Raw genomic sequence first — 17,407 nt, forward strand, 5'->3', positions numbered from 1 at the left:
TCCCCTCCCTGCCATGCTCGGGAGGAAAGTACCAACCACTTGTCAGAGGTATACACACACACACACACCACACAATACACATACACAAATACACCTATCACACAAATATACACTACATATAGATGACAGAGCACATAAAAGTTCTTCTCTATTTCTATGTACAAGGGTTTCACTGCAATGCTTTTGACCCAGTTTCATCCCAAAGCCTATATCACACCAGGGAATGGAGTTTCAGTGTGAAGTGGGCTGGAACAGAGATAGCACATGTCCATCCCAATAGCAGATCTTATAGGAAAATTGCAGAGAGGAAATCTCTGAGAACTGAGCAAAGTATCTGGTTAGCTGTTCAATATGCAGCAGTCAGTTGTTTTTCTGTATAGCAGAGAGAACTCTAAGTTAATGTTATATGACTGGGTGTAATAGTACATCTATTTTTACTTTCCAAAGCATTGTTTGTTTTGTTTTGTTTGTAAGTTTTTCATACAAAATTTTATTCATATTCTTTCTCTTCCTACTCCTTTTCCCAGAAATCTCCCTCACTACACATTAACATATATATTTTTACCTTAAGGAACACAAAACAAATCCACATAAATTATAGTGGTCTAGTGGCCATAATTTTAAAACATAACTTGCATTTAGAAAAATATATAATGCAAGCTGGAAACCCTAGAAAGTTTTACAATATTATGAAAAGATACATTTAATAGTTCTAAACTTAGAGCTAGCATGAGCCAGGTGTAGTGGTACATGCCTTTAATCCCAGAACTTGGGAAGCAGAGGCTGGCAGATTTCTGAGTTCGAGGCCAACCTGGCCTACAGAGTGAGTTTCAGTACAACCAAAAAAAAAAAAAAAATACTTTTAAACTTAAAATAGTAGGATCATGTTCATCTTTAAAAAGAATCAAGTTTGGTGCTGGAGAGATAGCTCAGTGGTTAAGAGCACTGACTTCTCTTCCAAAGTTCCTGAGTTAAAATCCCTGCAACCGAGCCGGGCGTGGTGGCGCACGCCTTTAATCCCAGCACTCGGGAGGCAGAGGCAGGCGGATTTCTGAGTTCGAGGCCAGCCTGGTCTACAAAGTGAGTTCCAGGACAGCCAGGGCTACACAGAGAAACCCTGTCTCGAAAATCCAAAAAAAAAAAAAAATCCCTGCAACCGCATGGTGGCTCAAAACCCTCCATGACAAGATCTGATGCCCTCTTCTGGAATGTCTGAAGACAGCTACAGTATACTTACATATAAAAACAGAAATCTTTGAAAAAAAATCAGTTTTGTAGTGATACTGGTTATTGTAAGTGATACACACTGTAATGTAATGAAAACAAGAATTCAATATACTATTAAAAGATTCAAAATAATCATGAAAAATTTAAGCTTTTTTTCTCCTTAGAATTTGACACTATGCAAAAGTAAAGGGGAAAATGAAATTCTTTTGAGGAATGAACTAGTTAAAGTCATTTCTTACAATATTAGGACATATGGGACTGGAGAGGTGGCTCAGTAGTTAAAAGCACAGGCTGCCTTGGACAGGACTAATGTTCAATTACCTGCACTCACATGGTGCTACACAGCCACCTGTAACTCAATTTCCAGGGGAAAGGATAATTTCCTGCAAAAATATACAACCAATGAAGGGCTCACAGCCAAAATATATGCTCTTCTAAACTGCAGAGAAAGACTGCTAGTAAATTGGGAGAGTGCTCAAGGCTCAGCATATGTAATAAATCACAAATATAAACAGTCCCCAAACATACTAAAAGTTTCTAACCCCACTGGCTAATACTAGTTACTGAAGTGAGTGGACTTGGGAAAACAGGCTTCAAAGGACCAGAGACTAAGCCCAGCCATGTGCCAGAGGAAGCCCCTGTACTCCTGAGCTGGAGCCCAAGGAGTACACAAGCTATTAATACCAACATGCATGGAGGAACCTTCCCCTGCTCCATCACTGTAGGACAGAAACAGCTCTGCTCAAAAGCAGGAATGTGAACCAGGTGTCATTTCCTTTCTGGGAAGGAGCCATGAGCACAGAAGGATGAGCTCGAGAAAGAAAAAGATTTTTGTTGGAAAAACCCAAGTTTATTACCAGGAGGCACAGGGGAAACGATGACTGGGCAGATGGGACATCTTTTAGAAAGTCCTGGTGTGTGGAGGCATGGGTGGCCTGAGCCACCTGTTCCTTGACCTATTCTGGTCTACTGGGTTTCAGAGGCTCTCTGGCCAGCAACACCTGAGTGCCACTGGATTCCAGTTCTCCTTGATATTGACTGGATGGTTCTCTTTGGAACTTATAGGGCAGCCAACACCCATTCCTTTCATTGTACTTTGATGTGGGTCAAAGGCTTTATGGGTAAAACCAGCCTCCTCTTTGTCTCCAATTTGTGTGTATCTGAAGGAACGGTGGTGCCCCTCAGGATTTCTATGTGAACAGTGCCCTAATCCAAACTTGATCCTAATTTTGCCAGGTGTACAGGCTCTCTGGACAGCAAGGTCTGGCTTGTGCTTGTCTCCAGTTACCCTGTACCTACATGGATTTTCATTCCCTTTGGGAGTAGGTAACAGCTTAAAGGCCATTTCTTTCTTCACTTGCTTTGGATGTTGTTCATAGGCTCTCTGGGCATCAACTCCTGAGTGCACTTTGTCTCTACGTCTCATGTATGTAAATGGACGGTTGTGCTCCTCTGAGCTGGCATGGCCACAGCTCATCCTGCTTGCTGCTCTGTTATGGTGTGTGTTATACAGACTCTCAGAGGTCTGGGATGAGGAACCCAGCTTGGATCTCAGTGATTCCACTTTACCCCACTCTTTTACCTTTGATTGCTTCCCTTCAGTGTTCTCTAAGATCTGGGACAGAATATTTGCTAGGTATGTAATTTCACCTAGCATTTGGTAGATGGACTCTTTTGTTGTTACAACCTTCTGTGTCTGCTCAGTAGCTGGTGGGGAGCTAGAATTCTTTAGAATATCCTGCTGTCCCTTGCATTTTGTGCTAAGGTTTCGACACAGAAAAGCATTACTTAGGATTTTCTTCGGAGAGGTCTTAGACATAGCCTCTCCTTTTTCTGGTATCCAAGTCTTGGCTGTATCCTGGAGCTCGGTGGAGCTCGGGATGGAATGTCTTACTCTCACATGCCTTTCTCCCTGACGTATGCCTGTAGATCTTAGAGTGCTCTGCCTCTCTTCATGGAAGTGAAACCCATTGAGATCTATCACTTTGTTCTGATCCTTTGGAACACTGATATTGTTAGTTTCGACCCTTTCCTGTCTCTTCAGGAACACATCACATAAGCCCTGGGGACTCTTGGTGTTTTGGCAACTAGCCTGGAAGCTGAGCAGAGAGTCCTCTGAGGGCAGGCTGACCCTGGCATGGTGGACTCTACTGGGGCCAACTGGATGGTGACTCACAGGCCAGGCTTTTGCCTGCTGGTTTGAACTAAAAATTTTATGACTTGCGTCCCTCGAGTGTTGTGAGGTAGGTATTTGTAGATTTGTAGGCTGGGAGTTTGTTGGCCCATAAAGACCCAAAAACCCTGGGACTGACATCGATGTCCTTGCCATTGTGACTCTCACTGGATCCCAGACTCACTCTCCATGCACAAGGTGACTCTTCTTTCACCTCCACTGTAGGTTGTTTAGCTGCTGAAGGTTGGACCCTTTCTCCAGGACCTTCCATTGTCATAATCCTGGGGTGATGTCTTAAGTCCTCCTCCTGAAAGCTCTTCTGTGTTGCATGCTTGGCCATTTCGGTATTGGTACTTGGCTTCTGACTGCCCTTTCCAATGCCTCGGATGGTCCTGATCTGTTGGGGATTTGCTGCCTGGAAGTAGGAAGTAGGTCTCTGAACACTCAGGTATCTCAGCAATGGATCTGGATGGGACTTTGTGGACCCATGGCTGGAAGCAGGGGGAGGGGCTCTTTGGCTCTCCTGAGCCTCTACAGTTGAGTGTATAAACTCAGCTCTCTCTGGCCTCCCAACTGATGCACTTTTCATCCTTGTTCCTCCTGGATCCTGGTGATGCAACTTTTCCAGGACCCTGGGAGCCTTGGAATCACAGATGGGTGAGGCGGGATACACAACCTGGGGGAGGTTTGAGGCTGGAACTCCAGGTGGGGTCAGATTCCTTGCCACAAGCATCTGCAGATTGGGTCTCCTGTGTTTCATTGGAAGGTCTGTGATGTGTGATGCTGGCTTAATTTTGGTCTTTGCCTCAAGCAGGGAATAGTGCTCAGCTGGTTTCATGTAGGGCCACTTTTCTGACCTCAGTGCAGGTTTCCTGGGTCTCAGTTCCTTCCCTGGGCTGCTGCTTGCAGTGCCAGGCACCTTTTGTGCCCCAACACCAAGGTCCTTTTTGATGGTGTTATGCACATCACGTTTTGCTATGTCCCTCTTTAAGGGCAGCCCTGTAGGCACAGGCCCCTTCCATTTCCTGCATTTGTAGGGTTTGGCTTTGAAGATGGAGGGCTGGACAGTCTGGGAGAGTTGAGGCCTATTCTTGCAGCAATGAACCGTGGTAGATGGGAAATGTCCCTGAACCTTGGTTGGTTTCCTGTAGGGGAGGAATCTGAATGTGGTTCCTTGTTGTTCTTTCCAATTTGTTGCATTTTGGTTATTCCCTAGCTCCTTGTGGTGCTGAATGCTCTGGCCATGCTCAGGATGGATGATGGCTGGCCCGATACCTTTAGAATAGAGAAAGCCCTTGGGCAAGTTCTCAGTGGGCTTGCTAATAGCTTTTTGAAGTTTTTGATCATCATAACCTTTGGTGTCTTTTGAATACAGTCCATGTTTTGCAGGCAGGCTTCCAGCTGGTAGGCTTGACTGTAACCTTTTCTCACTGGTAGGACATGACACTACATTGGCCCTACTTTTGAAACAAGGAGGTGGATGTTTTGGAGTAGATGTTGGGAGGATATTGTTTTCTTGGATTTGTTTCTCACCTACCAAGTTTGGTGTCATAAGTTGGTGAGGTAATGGCTGATACTGGGAATGCTGTGGAAGTCCTTTAGCCTGGGATGGAGCTTCCTGTGTTTGTTTTGGAGTGGATCTTGGGAGGATTTTGTTTTCTTGGATTTGTTTCTCACCTACCAAGTTTGGTGTCACAAGTTGGTGAGGTAATGGCTGATACTGGGAACGCTGTGTAAGTCCTTTAGCCTGGGATGGGGCTTCCTCAGGGTCACTGTCATCAGTAAACCTCACAGATTTACGTCTTCCCAAGGAAGGGCTTCTGAGCTCATGGGCAGTAGCCACAACTGATTCAGAGTCAGTAGAGAACGTACCCCAGAGAAATGGACTGAGATTGTTTTGTGAAGGATCCTCCAGGACCCTGAGATAAGAGGACAGCTGTGAGAGAGGAAGAGGATCCATTTTCTGTCTGAGGTTCGCAAAGGATTGTGGTGTGAAGTCCAGGTAACGTTGCTTGTTGGGACTGCCAAAGACAGGAGGCAAAAGCATCAGCCCCAATCAGAGGATCAAGAGGCCCCTCCGTCTGTGTTAATATGGCACCTCCATCGCCTACATATCCTATGTCCCTTAGCCTCACATCCAACAAAGATGCCTTCGAATCCCACCCTCCATAGCATATTCAGAATGAAGATGCCCAGACCCTGAGCCCACATCTGGTATGAAAATTCCATACGACAAAGATTCTTACATTTCCATAGGTTGTGATAGAGTCTTGGTCTCTTCCTCCTCTTTTCCTCCATCCGTACAAACTGGAGATAGTTAAGTAGGATCAGGATGAGGAATGAGAACACACAGGAGTGAGGCATCCTCTTGTGACTCCCCATGCTAGGACCCTAGTGCTCAAGCACCATAACACAAGGACAGAGAACTGAACCTGAGCAAGGGGAATGGAGGGGCCTCATCTCTCCATGTACACTTTTCTTGCCCCTACCTCAACCTTTATAATTTCACTTACAACATTTTAATAGCCACAGGATCTGAAAGAGAAATGCATTTGAGAGGTTGAAGCTACCTGCTATCAGGTGAACCTGAGTCCCCCCCATCCAGGGTCACAGCATCACTCTAGTGCCTTGAACAACACTCCCATTTGTGGCACTCATCCCAGGCCAACCACAGCTCCTTTGTATCCCAAAACCTGGGGGTTCCATGATTTTCCTTTCCAGAAGCCGCCACGTCTTTCTTGCATACCATGTCCTCTTCACTAAAGGCTAGGCCAGAGGGAATTTCTCTCCTCAGGAAAGCATAAGCCTACCTTTTCCAGTAGCAGTTTTCTTACTCGTCTTCTTCTGCCACCTCTTCACATCCTGCCAGTTAGAAAGAACACACATGAGCTGGAGACCTTTCTTCCTTTTTCTGATAGATAAGCTTCCTGCTCTCTTTGGTCCTCAAACACATTAAATCTGCATTTTCCAGGAAGTGTTCTCTCATCCATCCTTGACTCACTCATACTGTGCATAAACACATTTCCTTGTCATCTTGTAGGAAAAACAGAAGAAGGCACTGTCCATGCCACAGTTACCACAGATGTCCACAGTTAGTGTTCATCCCACAAGCACCTACCCAAGGCTGAGCTCTGCAGCTGTGTCTGGGATGTCAGGTGATACCTGCTTTCTCAGAGCTGAGGATACTGAAGCCCTGACCTGAGGCCCTTGGTCTCATCACCTGCTTCCCATCAGCTCAGAACAATCAAAGAAGGGCCTGAACAGAGGACTGATGATCTCCTCTGAGCTTCTCCTGTCCCCCCCCCAACTCTGAAATGCAGTCTGTTCATGGAGCCTCACTCATCCTTAGTGGCCTCTCTGTCACCATGTACAGGTGGTCTGTGAGCTTCCTGAAGACACCTCAGGACCACTCTCACCTCTGCTCTGCCTGTCAATCCCATCAGACTCTTTCTAGAGATTTCCTCTTAATGTCTGTAGCTAAACATAAGCTACTTTCTTTGTCTTTCTTCCAATCTTCTCCACTCTTTTCCTTCCACCCATTCTATCCCCTAATGGTTGATAGTAAGGGGGAGAAAACCATAGAGGGGAAATGGATAGTCATTATTAGAATACTTTCTGCTGATTATGGGGCAGGGGTTGAGTTCCTTGGGGATATTTCATCTTCATTGTCAATATATCCTATTTCTATTTCTTCTGTCTTCTGTCCACATAACTGCTGATCAAAGTACAAACACAAGCAAGCAATAAAAACCAACATCAAAGGACAACTCAACACGTCTCCCAGGAACTAGCATTTCTGTAGTCTCTGAAACATCCCCAGAATCACTAAAGCTACCAGAACAGAGAAACTATCATCTTCTAGCAAAATCGTGCCCTGTCTTGAACATCAGGCAAGTCATACTCAGCTGCTGTGGATATTTTGAAGCAGCCCCATATCTCATATCTGAGACTAAAACAAAAGATTATATTCTGTTACTGTTTTTTTTTTTTAAATGTCACTAAACCAGCTTTCCTAGAAAACGTGAAAGCAACAGCCATGAGCAACAGACTGCTGCTCCAGTGTGTTTGAACCAAGGTTCTCCTCACCTGTGGATTGTCCCATTCATTCTCAGATGCTGGTGACACTGGGTACTCCTTCAGGAAGGGGATAAGTAGGAAAAAGAGCCCAACTCCACACATAAAGCCAATGGTCATGTCCATTGCTATGTCCATGGAGCTGGGGCTCATCCATGAATCAATAATGCTATTCATCAGAGAGAGAAAATTCTCCATCTTCTGAATCGCAATGCAGCTCTCAGGCTACTGAGTCCTTGAGTGCAGTGTGAGATGTGTCAGGAGGGCTCAGGGCACATCACACAGGTGTGGCCTCCTCATCACAAAGGCCTGCTGGCTGTAGAGTGGCTGTCACAGCCCCTCCCCAACCTCCAGGAGAAGGTCACCTCCTGTGTCCTTTTCCTGCTTCCTTTTTCCCAAATCCTGCTGCTGAGTCAGGCATAAATAGACCTCTGTCCATGCTTTGTTCCAGAACTGCTGTGTCTACACAGTTGTGCCTACTTCAAGACAGTGAAAGTCCTTCAGGGATAGAGAGTTAGTGGTGGACTTACTCCTCATATGCATACTAGCTGTGTCCTGGGTAGGGAACGGGAAAATGGATGGCCCTTCCTCAAGTTGTCCCATCCAGGGGACAGGTGCCAAGGTACATTCACCTCTCGAGGCTCAGCTGAAACACTTTCGCATCCTGTTCAGGAATTTTGTTGCAGCTTCAGCTGGAAAAGAGAAGACATGACCGTTCAGCCTCATAAATGTGCAAATGGAGGACCAGCAGGGTAAACCTGCCAACACATACACATACACACACACAAACAAACACAAACGCTGCTAGCTATGATACCATGATGCTGCTGCTCCCCTATGCTGCTAGGAATGGAACTATGAAAGAAGGAGGGAAGGCTTCTCAGAAGATGCATAACGACTCCTGAAACATAACAGTAAAGTAGCAGAGGGTGGAAGTGTGCATCCAGATGCCCAGTATGCTCTGAGAGCTGGCAGAGGATGTGAGTTAGCTACAGGGATCAAGGGAATCCAATAGGCTCTGATATACTAGTGAACATGGGACAAGCTGGGCAGCTGGGGAAAGGCTGGATATCTAGGAGTTCCTATTGGAAAAAAGCAGGGCAGTGTCCACCATGGCTTGACAATGTGCAATGTGTGCAGATGGAAATGATTGGGAAAAGGGGAGCATGCCTTCCTAGGTCCTGTGCCTCCACACTTTGTGTATTGGGTAGGTCCAGTAGGACCTGACACTATACAAAGCACAGTGGTGGCAGGAGGAGGGGGTCCTGATTCTTCAGACTGCCTTGAGTTTGATAGTTGAATTCCTAACAAGACCAAATCTTAGCAGTGAACACAGGAGGTTAGGAACAGCAGGGTCTGATTCCTAGCAATGTATGTGAGGTAGGGTGGTCTCACAGGGTATAAGACTTAGTATTGTATGTGGGGTGAGGTACAGTGGATTTACCAGCATAGACTGAAACATAGCAGCATCTTTATAAGTGATGGGGTCAGGGAGGGAATGTGTCCAGCAGGATCAGATATAAAACCCAATACCCAATAGTGCCGCTAGGGTTCCAGAGCATATGTTTTATGACAGTATATGTAGGGCTCTAAGTGAAGCCCAGAAGCGCCTGCAATGATTTGTTTATGTGGGGTAGGGCCCAGTAGGTCCTGAGTTATGGAAGGTTGTATGCACCCAGGAATATGTAGCTGGCGTTGATAGCTTCCAGTGTATATGGTATATCTGTGATAGAGGTGTCAGCAAGGTCTGCTACCTATAAGTTAATAATATTTATAATATCCACTCTCCCATGATGCTGCCTCAAATATAATGATAATTTTCAGACAGGGGTGGACACACTTATCTAGAACCCATGTAATGTTTAAGGTGTCAGGACTCAAAGGACAACACACCAGAGTGGCTACACCACTTACTATAGCAGATGTCAGATGCTACTGGACCACACCAACTCCCTGCTGCTATCTGAAAAACACAAGCAAGCAATCAGGCCCTACAGCTTGTCTCTTGATGAAGCCCCACATATAGTGCCATATTGAGAGCCTTCTGGACACTCTCCACCATCCACATGACACACACTGAGGTTTGAAGCCCCCTAGGAATTCCCCTCCACTATCAGGGACAACTGCTAGGCCCTAGTTCCTGCTGCACTTGCCTTTCCCCTTTCCAACAGCCCTAAATACATTGCTTTTATCACTCCATGCTGGGTGCCCACACTCACAGTGCTATTTACAGGCAAGGATGTCCATTCAGGCAAGGATGGACACCCAAAGGCACCTTCCCACCTAGCATTCAGGTGTCTAGGCCTACCTAAATACCTCTTCCCTTAGGATACCACCCCACACACAGAGCTAGCTATCTGACTTTACTAGAACTTCCATTGACACTGCCACACAGCTTGGCCTAGGGGGAAGCGTGCTGGCATTGTACACACACAGACTCTTGAGGGCATGTCCATCAAGACTGATGTCCTAAGTTTATCCAGCAGGGCCTATGACATAGTAGATTATAGTCTGTGACAGGAGTACAGGAGTCTCCATCAAGGCCTGATAACTAATGTTGTAGGTGCTGAATGGGGCTGATGTCTAAGAGGGTCCTGACACTGAGAAGGACATGTGATCTTCATTAATGTGAGGCTGTCAAGCAGGGCCCATGACATAGCAGTGAGTTGATGGTACAGTGGCAGGGAGTATCCATCAAGGCCTGATGACTATAAGTCAATATAAGGTTTTGTCAGGCATCAGGACCGGATACACAGAACTAATGTGATGCATATGTTGGTGACCTGTTCAGCATGGTTCAATACCCAGCAGTCAGTGTGGTGTTTGGTGGGAAGTAGTGCATGGCCCAATACTTGGGAATGTATTCAAGGCACTGGGGATGTTGTACAGTAATTCCTGGTGCCTACAAGTACAAGTGCTATTTAACAGTGCATAACACCTGGGGTATATGCCAGGACAGGAGGTGACCTGCAAGATGTGAATCTAGCAGGATATGTTGGTTAATGGCAGGGGGTGGAATGACAAGCAAGTCCTGATACCTGTCCCAGTATATCTGGTGGCAATGTGGTTAGGGGAACTCCTAACAGGTTCTGGCACCTGGCATTGTATATGAGATAGCAAAACAGCTGCTGTCTAGCTAGGACTGATGTCCAGAAATCTATATGGTGATTGTACTTCAGGTACTTGAAGTAACAATGTATATAGGGTGTTAATGTAAGGCTGTAGGAGATCAAGTCTTTTTGCTCACCCCATCCCACACTACCTGACAAAACATTGCTATGATCAGATCCAATAGATAGTCCCTCTCTGCCACACAAAATATGTTGGGAATCTGGTGTAACCTCACCACACACTATACCACTAGGACCCTTGAACTATTGCCCAGAGGGACCTTTGATGGCCAGGCAAATACATACAATTTCATGTCCCTGTGTGAAGGTGTTCTCATGGCATAGTGAAATGAACACATTATCTGCGTGTGGATGTGCTGAGCCTGCTCCTCCTGAAAACTGTCAACCTTCTGTGGCTCAAAACATCTCCCTCTGCTGTACATTCTATCACCATAAAGATGCGTTTTCTGAGGTGGAGCAGCTTCATGATGTTTGGATGGTCCAGAAGCTTAATTTGTCAATTTCAGTCCTGTTGTCTGTGTCATTTTTCTCACCCCTTTCAGAAGATCCTGACAGCAGACCACACTTCTTTGAGGAGGTGGCAGAGCCATGTAAAGCTGCCTTTACTGAGGATCCTGAGGTGAACCAACAGGGTCACACTATCAGAGGGCCTGACCTCCAGGTCCAGCTGGATCACTGCCTGCTCTCTTCACTTCCCTGCAAACTGCTTGACAATTTCCACCTAATATAAGCTGGCAAACAATGAGATGAAAACCATGGTATTACAAACAAGACAAGCATGTTTGGAAGAAGCCTTACTGTTCTAAATAACCACATAGGAAACTAAGAGATAGGTAAGATGGCCCCATAGTGCACTTCTGGGTCATAGAAAACTAACAACACAACACTGGAAGTTACTGGGACCAGCGGGATCTAGGCACCCAGAAACTCCACCTGACCAGTGGCATAGGTGCCTTTTGGTCTGCGTCCCTGCCCTGAGCAGACCTTGAGCATAAACTCCACAGTCAGTCCCACAACACCCAGAGGAAGCTCCACTCCAAGGCTCTCTAACAACCCCAGGATTGCAGGTTTGCAGAATCACAGGATATCAGGATTGCAAGATTGCAGAATCGCAGGATCCCAGAGGCAGCTTGACTCCCAGAGGCTCTGACACACCCAGGATCTCACAATTACAGGATCCCAGAATCACAGGATTTCACAATCACAGGATCCCAGAGACAGCAGAACTCTGAGTAGTTCTGAAACCAGGATCACAGGAAGGACAGGCTCCAGTCAGACATAGCCAGGGTAGGTAGCACTAGAGATAACAGGATGGCGGGAGTCAATCATAACTACATAAGCAACAGAAACCAAGGTTTCTTGGTAGCATCAGAACCCAATTCTCCCAACAGAGCAAGTCCTGGATACATCATCACATCAGAAAAGCAAGATTTGAATCTAAAATCACTTTTCATGATAATGATAGAAAACTTTAAGAAGGATATAAATAACTCCCTTGAAGTATAGCAGAACACAGTTAAACAGCTAAAAACCCATAAAGATGAAACACAAAAATCCCTTAAAGTACAGGAAAACACAATCAAACAGGTGAAGGAAAATAAGAAAACCATGCAAATCTAAAAATGGAAATAGAAACAATAAAGAAATCACAAAGGCTGACAAGCCTGGGGGTTAGAAAACCTAGGAGAGATATCAGGAGTCATAGATGCAAGCATCACCAGCAGAATACAAGAAGAGAGAATCTCAGGTGCAGAAGATACCATAGAAGACATTGACACAACAATCAAAGAAAATGAAAAATTCACAAAGATCCTAACCCAAAACATCCAGGAAATCCAGGACACAATAAGATGACCAAACCTCAGGATAATAGGTATAGAACAGAGCGAAGATTCCCAACTTAAAGGGCCAGTAAAAATCTTCAACAAAATTGTAGAAGAAAACTTCCCTAACCTAAAGAAAGATATGCCCATGGACATACAAGAAGCCTACAGAACTCCAAATAGACTGGACCAGGAAAGGAATTCCTCCTGTAACATAATAATCAAAACACCAAATGCACTAAACAAAGAAAGAATTTTAAAAGCAATAAGGGAAAAAGGTCAAGTAACATAGAAAGGCAGACCTATCAGAATTACACCAGACTTCTCACTAGAGACTATGAAAGCTTGAGGATCCTGGGCAGATGTCATACAGACCCTAAGAAATCACAAATTCCAGCCTAGGGTCCAATATCCAGGAAAACTGTCAATTATCATAGCTGGAGAAAACAAGATGTTCCATGATAAAACCATATTTTACACAATATCTTTCCATAAATACGGCCTTATAAAGGATAACAGATGCAAAACACCAACACAAGGAGGGATAGTACACCCTAGAAAAAAGCAAGAAAAGAGTCTTTCAACAAACTTAAAAGAAGATAGCCATAGAACCATAATTCTACCTCTAAATACAAAAATAACAAGAAGTAACAATCACATTTCCTTAATATCTCTTAACAACAATGGGCTCAATTCCCCAATACAAAGACATAGGATAACAGACTGGATATGTAAACAGAACCCAGCATTTTCCTGCATACAGGAAATCCATCTCAGTGACAAAGATAGACAAGACCTCAGAGTAAAATGTTGGAAAACAATTTTCCAAGCAAATGGTTCCAAGAAACAAGCTGGAGTAGCCATTCTAATATCAAATAAAATCAACTTTTAACCAAAAGTTATCAAAAAAGATAAGTAAGAACACTTCATACTGGTCAACAGAAAAATCTACCAAGATGAACTCTCAATTCTTAACATCTATGCTCCAAATGCAAGGCCACTCACATTCATAAAAGAAACTTTACTAAAGATTAAAACACACATTGTACCACTTACAGTAATAGTGGGAGACTTTAACACTCAACTCTCAGCAATGGACAGATCATGGAAACAAACAAACAGAGACACAGTGAAGCTAACAAGTTATGAACCAAATGGATCTAACAGATATTTATAGAACATTTCATCCTAAAGCAAAAGAATATACTTTCTTCTCGGGCCTCATGGTACCTTCGCCTAAATTGACCATATAATCAATCACAAAACAGACCTCAATAAATACAAGAAGATTGAAATAATCTCATGCACCCTATCTGATTACCACAGACTAAGGCTGGTCTTAAATACCAACAAAAACAATGGAAAACATACATACACATGGACAACACTCAATTCAATGACAACTTGGTCAAGGAAGAAATAAAGAAAAAATTAAAAACTTTTTAGAATGCAGAGAAAATGAAGACACATCATACCCAAACTTATAGGACACAATGAAAGCTTTGCTAAGAGGAAAACTCAAAGCTCTGAGTGCCTCACAAAAGAAACTGGAGAGAGCTTACACTAGCAGCTTGACAGCACACCAGAAAGCTCTAGAACAAACAGAAGCAAATACACCCAAGAGGAGTCGATGGCAGAAAATAGTCAAACTCAGGGCTGAAATCAACCAAAAAGAAACAAAGAGAACTGTACAACAATCAACGAAACCAGGAGGTGGTTCTTTGAAAAAATCAACAACATAGATAAACTCTTAGCCAGACTAACCAGAGACAGAATCAAAATTAATAAAATCAGAAATGAAAAGGGAGACATAAGCCGGGCGTGGTGGCGCACGCCTTTGATCCCAGCACTCGGGAGGCAGAGGCAGGTGGATTTCTGAGTTTGAGGCCAGCCTGGTCTACAAAGTGAGTTCCAGGACAGCCAGGGCTATCAGAGAAACCCTGTCTCAAAAAACCAAAAAAAAAAAAAAAAAAAAAAAGAAAAGGGAGACATAATGAAATATATCTTAAAATAATTATTCTATTTGTGGAATATTAACAGTTGGAAATATTAAAATCATGTTTTACAAACATCATGGAATTATTATTGGTAATTTTTGATCACTGTGCTTGAAATTAGCATTTTCTTAATGTTTAACATCAAAGAGTTTTTTCCATTTTAAAATTCTTAAACAACGTTTACTGATGAAATAATTTCTCTCCTAGAAACACTAATAATCTTTTTAAAGCAAACTTATACTTAGACCCTGTACACAGACATATAGTGTGTTTTCAATACCTATGTCAGGTGGTATCATATAAAGACTTTTGAATATATTTTTAATGATTCATTTTTCATATTTTATGCTCTTATACTATGCTTATTTCCTAAAGAATATTTTGTATGTTTTGAAACCATTTAGTATTCATCATTAGATATAGGATCCTCAGATACGGGCAGTATTAGATGTTCATCAATGATATTTTTAGGGGAAGGAAGGCTATGAATATAAAAGTTGAACAAAATTTTTATATTTGATTCTCTAAAATACTCATTATTTATATGTTTGATGTATATAACGCATTCAAGTCGTAAAAATTTTTAAGATTAAAAAAAAAAAAAAAAAGGAAAAGAGCAACAAACACAACCCCAAACCAGTAGCTGATAAAACAGGCTGAAAGTGAGAGCTGAAACTTACTAAACAGAAAATAATGAACATTGAAAAAAACATCCACGTCCTTGGAAAGGAGAGAAACTGAGGAAGCATTCCCAAATCTAAGGATATGAGAAGATACAGAGTAAAACTAGAGACAAATGACTGTGATACAGTAGCAGATACAGCAAGGCTCTAACAACCTTTAGAACAGGGCTGGAGAGATGGCTTGGGCTTTAAGAGCACTGACTGATCTTTCAGAGGTCCAGAGTTTAATTCCCAGCAACCACATGGTAGCTCACAACCACCTGTAATGGGATCTGATGCCCTCTTCTGGTGTGTCTCAGGACAGCAACATTGTACTAACTCACCAAAAAAAAAAAAAAAAATGTATAGATCTTAAAAAGAAAAAAAAAAGAAAAGAACCATTAGAACATATCTAAAAATCTTTGAAACAGATATAGGAAACCTATACTGCAACCAATTTTGAAACATGAATAAATGGGCAAATTTCAAAATACATATAAAATGCTTGAATAGATCAATAACAAGCAATAAAATTAAAACATTAACTGGAAAAAATCAACAAAATCCAAGGTTTGACATATTCATAAATGAATTCTACCAGACTTTTAAAGAACACCAATGTTCCTAAGATAATTCCATGAAATAAAAGGGAAGGGACACTTTCCACTGTGTTCCAGAAAGCCAATGTTACCCTGTAACCAAAACCAGACAAACCGAACGATTGCTGCTTCTGAGGATAGGGCTGCTTACAACCAGACCAGATGATCCAAGTTTTGTTTCTGGAGCCCACATGGTGGAATGAGAGAACTGGCCTCACAATTTGTCCTCTGTCCTTCCCATGTGGGCAGACACACACAAACAATTAAAACCAGAGTAAACCAAACACTATTACCAATATTTTCATGTAAAAGATGTAACAAACCTTAACGAGAGTCTGTGATACTTCACGATAAACAACACATTTATAAGCTCATGTTCATGAACGTCAGTTCATTAACGAATATAAGGTGAGTCTGAAATACACAAATCCATAAATAAAATCATGTGAAGAGTATACGAGATAAAAAAGGACCTAGCCTTAAAAATAAAAAGTGTCAGCCAGGTGTGGTGGCATATGTCTTTAATCTGATTGCACCTGGGAGGCAGAGGCAGGCATATTTCTGAGTTCAAGGCCAGCCTACAGAGTGAGTTCCAGGACAACCAGGACTACATAGAGTAAACCCTCTCTTGAAAACCAACAAACAAACAAAAAGAAAGAATGAAAAGTGTCGTTTCCACAAAATAGGTGGAACTAAGGATAATGCTTCATGTGACAAGCCAAGTCTCTGAAGACAACTGTGCTTGTTCTCACTTCTATTCATAATGTGCCCGTGTTGGTGGATCCTGGACATAAAAGGGGGACAGGAAAGAGGGGCAAGGCTCTGCTTCCCTGTGATGGTCCACAGGATTTGTACTAGGCAGGAGCTTGCTTGTCTCAGCCACCACGAACTAACTGTCCAGGGAGTGCTGCACAGAGTCCTGGGAGGTTCAGAATCTATATTCTGCAGCCCCAAGGCCTCCAATATCCAGGCAGTGCGAAGAAAGGTTCAGTGCCTACTACACAACCAAAGTGGTTCTGACAAGGTGAGAAGGCAGGTTATGGAATAACATCATCAGCAGGAGTAGAAAAACTAGCCCATACTGGTGGCGCAGGCCGGTAGGATTTGCTGAAGGAGGCAGAGTCAGGAGGATCTGGAGTTCAAGGACAGCTTGGTCTACACATTTAAAAAGCCGGGCGTTGGTGGCACACACCTTTAATCCCAGCACTCGGGAGGCAGAGGCAGGCGGATTTCTCAGTTCGGGGCCAGCCTGGTCTACAGAGTGAGTTCCAGGACAGCCAGGGCTACACAGAAAAACCCTGTCTCGAAAAACAAAAACAAAAACAAAAAAAGAAAAAAGAAAAAGAAAAACAAGGTTGTACCTGGGTGCTGGGGGAGTAGACAGGAGCAGCTCTCCTGAAATGATGCTTGAGCAGACTGTCTCTGCCTCTGTAACCCCGGAGTGAAAACTTAACCTCAGTTAGAACAGGTCAGTTACCAACTGTCTCAACAACCACGCACCAACTGTAACTCCTGGTCAAGACCTAATTGGTCACATGTCCAGAACTTGGCCAATCAGACTGGCTAGCGAACCAGGACTCTCCTGATTGGTCATACTGAGGTCATGTGACTCCTGTATGCACATGAGAAGGTAAATGTCCCTACCACAAGCAGACAGTCTTATTACAGCAGGGTTAAGGAGAGAGGCTTTGCATGCTCTGTGCTTCCTTTCCAGGACTGTG

At 43.5% G+C, this 17,407-nt stretch overlaps 1 protein-coding gene and 1 long non-coding RNA gene across 3 annotated transcripts in view; both read right to left on the minus strand.

Annotated features, from left to right (window-relative positions):
- LOC147000960 (uncharacterized) overlaps nt 1-17,159 on the minus strand; it is a 49,294-nt gene extending 32,135 nt beyond the window's left edge. Inside the window, exons 1-5 of one of the 2 annotated variants that reach the window (XR_015045426.1) lie at nt 17,048-17,159; nt 16,010-16,100; nt 9,389-9,437; nt 8,005-8,160; nt 6,211-6,262 (exon numbers count right to left, since the gene is read on the minus strand). This is a non-coding gene — a long non-coding RNA (uncharacterized LOC147000960). Of the gene's footprint in view, nt 1-6,210; nt 6,263-8,004; nt 8,167-9,388; nt 9,438-16,009; nt 16,101-17,047 lie in introns of both variants that reach the window. The other variant, XR_015045425.1, reaches the window with a different exon arrangement.
- Nucleotides 2,102-5,957, minus strand: LOC147000961 (uncharacterized). The gene is given in 3 exon segments (XM_085831074.1): nt 2,102-3,484; nt 3,486-5,421; nt 5,647-5,957. Coding segments are annotated over 3 exon segments (3,225 nt in total). The 5' UTR covers nt 5,655-5,957; the 3' UTR covers nt 2,102-2,203.
- Nucleotides 17,160-17,407: the final 248 nt, after the last annotated feature.

Source organism: Mus caroli, unplaced genomic scaffold, assembly GCF_978045245.1.
Source record: "Mus caroli unplaced genomic scaffold, Mus_caroli_1 scaffold_15, whole genome shotgun sequence".
NCBI lineage: Eukaryota > Metazoa > Chordata > Mammalia > Rodentia > Muridae > Mus > Mus caroli.